Genomic DNA, 5,339 nt, shown 5'->3' on the forward strand with positions numbered 1-5,339 from the left:
TTAATTTTTTGCAATTACAGTCCACCTTGCAGGCAGTAGAGGGCTCTAAAAGTTACAAACCGCTCCTTTAATGGACTGGAAATGTACTCAGTCAGCTTGTTTTTGTGTTCACACAGAGAGCTATCCCATCCTCCTCCACTACTGTCCCCGCAGAACGCCCCTCACATCGCACTGGGCCCTCATCTGCGGCCACCGTTCCTAGGCATGCCCTCCGCTCTGTGCCAAGCACCAGGTGAGGATCACGAACTTCACTCCTCTCATCTAAGAATGTGATTAGTTTATAGTATAGTTAAAATTAGCCATGGTGTTTGCTAGTTTAATTCATTATCTATTTATCTCAGATAATAAATAAGAATGAACAAATTATACGTAGACTATAAATAGTAAATAAATCGAATGCAAAAGATTTAAAAAAAAACTTGAGAGGCCGTTATAAGGCCAAAGAGTGAGGATACAAGATACATTTATATCAAGTTTAGAGAGGAAGATGCAAACTGATACAGGTTTACAAAAACTTTTGTCTTTGGATGTATACTCGGCTTAGAAACCAAACACACACACACACGTGTATATATATATATATATATATATATATATATATATATATATATATATATATATATATATATATATATATATATAAAATATCAGCACGTGAATTCTGAAATTATCTGAAAATAATGTTTTTTTATTTTATTTGCGTTGTTCACCATTAGCTATTACAGTATTTTTATGGTATGTCTTATGAGATGAATATGATTTTCTCTCTGCTTTATCTTTACAGCGTATGGTTTCCTGCAGCCGGCTCAAGCCGAGATGTTTGCACGTCAACAAGAGATGCTGCGCAAACAGAACCTCGCTAGGTATTCAATTATTAGTGGAGTGTGGAGTGATCATCTAGCAATATCACATCATGTCAACTAATGCTCCATTTTACTCAATGTTTGCACTATGGCATTTATAACAGTACAACTGTACAGGTTTATAATGTCCAATATACCCAAAATCATGAACATATTGGCTAAATCAAGGTTGCCCAGTTTTCCCAGCTCTCCTGGCTCTGAACTTTCAGGACTGGAACTGGTCGAAGATTTTTCAGTGCGTGCCATTTTGCCTGTACTAACCAAGGCCCTTATTGCAGATTGGAGATGTCTGCCGAGCTGCTGAGACAGAAGGAGCTGGAGAATGTTCAGCGTCAGCGCCTGTTAGCCGAGCCGCTTGCTCTCCATCCGGGTCTGCCTGCTGAGCACCCGGCTCTACGTAGCCTTCACGACATGCCCGATGACGTCAGCCGCCGCAACGCCATGCTGCTCTTGCGCCACAACAACACACCTCTGCTCTCACTTAGCCACCAGGGGGCGATGGTGAGCAGTGCCTTCAAAGAGTCTGGTAGCCGTAGAAGCTCAAAGAAAGGTGGTACGCCGCAAGGGAATGACCCGTCCCAGTCCAAGGGGCCTGGGGGAGACACGGACGGACACGATGAAGACATGAAAGACTCGGAAAGCGATGGCGAAGCGTGTGAGGAGCGGCCGGAGGGACAGGCTAAAGCAGATGGGCACAGTCTGAACTCTGAGGCTTGCCAAAGCAAGGACACGGCCAAGCCCAGCGAGGCACTGAAGGAGCTCGGGGAAGGCTCGGGCAGGCTCAGTGTCCCCTGCAGCTCGACAGCGCCAGAATCACCCAGTCACCATCTCTTCACACCAGGACTAAGCAAGAGCGAAGCCAAGTATCTCCCACCAGGGGCACTGCCCCCTTTTCCCATACTGCCAGGACAGACACTGCCCTTCGCCTTCCCCTACGCCAGCCCTTATTTCCACGCTGGTGAGTTTTGATCATTTTATTTTAAGTGTCTAATCTTATCCAATGGAAAGTGTTGTCTAGACATAACAATGTCAAGATCCTAGTCCAAAGTAACCGAGATAAGAAATCATAGATTGCGGATATCGGATTGCAGATTTCTGCCTCAGCCTCATTGCCTCACCATTCAAACACACACATACGCACGCACAGTGTGTCTGGGGTCTGAGATCATACGCCTGCTCCACTCTTTTTATGGCCCATAAAGTTTCAGATCCAGAACCCAAACAGAGTCCCACAGAGAGACAGAGAGACAGAGAGAGAGAGAGAAGAAGCAGGTTCTTATAAGGACATTGTGCATGTGTCTCTCCTAAATGAAGAACCCAATCCAATACTGAACTATTCATTAACTATCAGAAGACAAACACCAAGAGATGTCCAGACTTTATTATAGACACTATAGTCTCACACAGACAGACACTTTAAGAGCACGTTTTATGAATGAATCAGCATATATTTTTTTAGTACTCTAGAATAAATATTTATATATAAGACCAGTGACTTGGAGTCAGGAAATACAACATATTCTGTAATCCCATCAGCTAAAGGTTTATCGCAGTTCACAGAGGTGCTATTTCTTTCTCCCTCTCCCCGAGCGCAGTTCCAGCCATCTGAAATACATTACCTACACGTTCACCCTGCAGTGCAGGGACCTCCCATAGGAAGAGGCCCCATTTCTGACCCTTACTGAACTCTGAAATAGATGGGGTCATTAACCGAGCCATGTGCGTGTTATGTGTGTGTGTAGGGTGAGGAGGGGCTGCTTCATGGGGTTTCTTTTTCTAATGATTTATGCTTCCTCTCGGCTCGGCGGGCTGCCAGGCGCCATGGGAGGTCTGTTTGTGGACGGGGAGGAGGCGGCGGCGGCAGCAGAGGACATCAGCAAGTGGAGTGTGGAAGAGGTGTGCAGCTTCATCAGCAGCCTGGCAGGCTGTGGAGAGTACGCCCAGGTGAGGACAAGAGCAGGAGCAGAGCGCCGCACACTTCCTCTCCCCGGCCCTCTCGAACAGGGGGGATGCCGGAAACGGAGAGGGAGTAAACAGGAGGGGGAGCTGCAAATTCATAGAGTGGCCAGAATTCGTGGTGATGAATTTATTATAGTGCTATTAGATATTAGTGATGGCTAGCCGCTTTAAAGGTGGTTGTTTGAGCGCTGGCCAAGGGCCGCTCCGCACTGCTCTTATCTTTGTCTCGCTCACAGCTCTGTCCGTCACACACATCACACATCACAAACATGTGCATGCTCAGTGCATCATCTATCCTCACTTCCATTTAAAGAAGCTCATCACATCTCTGTGAATGCTTACGTGCATGCTGAGTGAAGATTAAACGATTGTGAATGCTATGAGCATGCGACTGAGAGACTGAGGTCACGTGTCTTTTGTCAGGTGTTTCGGGAGCAGGCTATTGATGGAGAGACGCTAGCGCTGCTGACCGAGGAGCACCTGCTCAACCACATGGGGCTGAAACTTGGGCCGGCTCTCAAGATCCGCTCTCAGGTACTAGAACTGAATGTCATCACTGTGGGGTTTTTTGGAGCTGGAAATGGATTAGAATTAATTTAAATAAAGGAGTTTTGAGGCTTTTTGTTAATATTAAAAAGGGTATTTTTAGTATGTCGTAGTATGTAATAGTAAGCAGATGCTTGTGCATTCAAATCCTAAGTGTCACAGTATGCTTTAATCCGACTAAATTAAACAGTTAAGACCATCAAATCTACTTCAAATATAATTTAAGACCTAATTTGCAATAACAACATACTAAATATAAAGCATATAACGGAATGGTTTGTATACCCAATAAGAAATGTCTTCAACCTGGGTTAATTAAGGAATAAAACACACCAGGGCATGTTGTTATAGGAAAATAATCAGCGAAAGGATAGTGTAATGCGTACCTTCACGCATTACAAGTGGCCTCAAGAAGTGTTTCTTTCCCCTTACACCACAGTAGTTTGTGGTTACAATTTCGTATTTATTAATGTACAACACATCATACTTTTTATCCATTTATAGTTACGTTTAATGTTGTGGAACGTCCACGAAACTCCACGAAGTTATGCTACAATGTTACTATTATTACTTACATTATAGAAACTATAAACTGTCATTCCCTCACCAGCCTCTTTTTTTTCCTTTCTTGAAGTTAATAAGACAAAAAACAAACAAACAAACAAACAACAAAAAAACACAGCTTATCATGTTACCAAATAACCAGAAAGCACAAAGTCCTCTGTCCTGAAGACTCCCATGTCAGAAAAAATTTGTTACAATACGCTGTCATCCAAGTCTCCTTCCATAACTGTTAAATAAATGTCCTCTTAAAGAAAGCGTCCCTATATTTATGATTACATGTTTTTCTTTTACACTTTTAAACTGGTGTGTTATTAGAGATCATGTGGAGCTTTCATTAACACAAATGTTTGGTGCTGCATTTATAGCATCTTTTCTAACTTCCTGTTCAGGGTTACGGTGGTTTAAATTAAGCTACTAGATTGTTTATATTTTAGGAAATAGAGCCAACTAAATTCTTTAGAAATATATAGAAGGCAGGTACAGAAAAAAAACTACTGAAATTCACAGACAGTGCTGGCACTCTACCTGTCGTCCCCGTCCCCCCCCTTTCATGGAGTTTCTTATATACAACACATAAATAAGTGTCACAAGGGTCATTTAAGTGGTTTAATTTACTGGAAGTAGCAATGAAAGTCAAAGCTATTACATTAAACTTAAGGATACTGGATACACCACGAGTCTTCTTGTTTCTTGTGTATGCCTTATGTGAGTTGTAACACTAGCATGTATGTGTTATCCTCAGGTGGCCCGACGCACTGGCAGAATATTCTACATGACCAGCTTCCCGCTGGCCCTCCCACTAGCACCATCTGCTCTGCGCCCGCCGGACCGAGACCCCCTGCCCGCAGAGACCCGGCCACCCTCGGCCCGTAGCACCTCCTCCCCGTTCAGTGCCCCTCTGGCCTGCCGCGCCTCCCCCAAGCAGGAAAACGGAAACCCCCCTACAGGGGCGGCTTACGACTCCGCTAAAGCTCTCTCATAGAGAATACCATTAAAATGCCAACTGCTTCACCGTACGGCTGGAGCAACTCTACAGGAAGGAGACGGACATGGAGAAAGGAAGGGATGGGAGGAAGCGGATGTCTTTGAACTATTCTTTTCTTCCTTTCAACCTGCCCCCACACCACCTCCAAAATCGGAAAAACGTGAACTTGAGGACCTTTGCGCTGAGGCACTTATAACGTGGCAAGAATTGTACAGATATAGAGACTGAAACAATGCAAGTCTAAACAGCTCCACCCAGTGCAGTGGCTGCGAATAAACCAAATCCAAAGATGAGCAAATGGGGCCTGGAGACGAGACAGGAAGCAACAGTGTGTGTGTGTGTGTGTGTGTGCGTGTGTGTGTGCGCGCGTTGTGTATGTACAAGATAAACGTGAGCAGACATCAGTGCTTCAACACCATGCC

The 5,339-nt window shown here is 44.4% G+C and overlaps 1 protein-coding gene across 5 annotated transcripts in view; it reads left to right on the forward strand.

Moving 5' to 3' along the window:
• The window catches only part of samd11 (sterile alpha motif domain containing 11), a 65,391-nt gene extending 60,417 nt beyond the window's left edge, over window positions 1–4,974 (forward strand). For 4 of the 5 annotated variants that reach the window (XM_053642802.1, XM_053642804.1, XM_053642806.1 and 1 more), the window contains exons 8-13: window positions 117–232; window positions 785–863; window positions 1,142–1,821; window positions 2,680–2,807; window positions 3,246–3,356; window positions 4,675–4,974. In XM_053642802.1, the coding sequence (XP_053498777.1) occupies window positions 117–232; window positions 785–863; window positions 1,142–1,821; window positions 2,680–2,807; window positions 3,246–3,356; window positions 4,675–4,914 (1,354 nt within the window). In that variant the 3' untranslated portion in view covers window positions 4,915–4,974. The remainder of the gene's footprint in view (window positions 1–116; window positions 233–784; window positions 864–1,141; window positions 1,822–2,679; window positions 2,808–3,245; window positions 3,357–4,674) is intronic. The other variant, XM_053642805.1, reaches the window with a different exon arrangement.
• The last annotated feature ends 365 nt before the right edge of the window (window positions 4,975–5,339 follow it).

The sequence above is a fragment of the Ictalurus furcatus genome, chromosome 15 (assembly GCF_023375685.1).
Source record: "Ictalurus furcatus strain D&B chromosome 15, Billie_1.0, whole genome shotgun sequence".
Taxonomy (NCBI): Eukaryota; Metazoa; Chordata; class Actinopteri; order Siluriformes; family Ictaluridae; genus Ictalurus; species Ictalurus furcatus.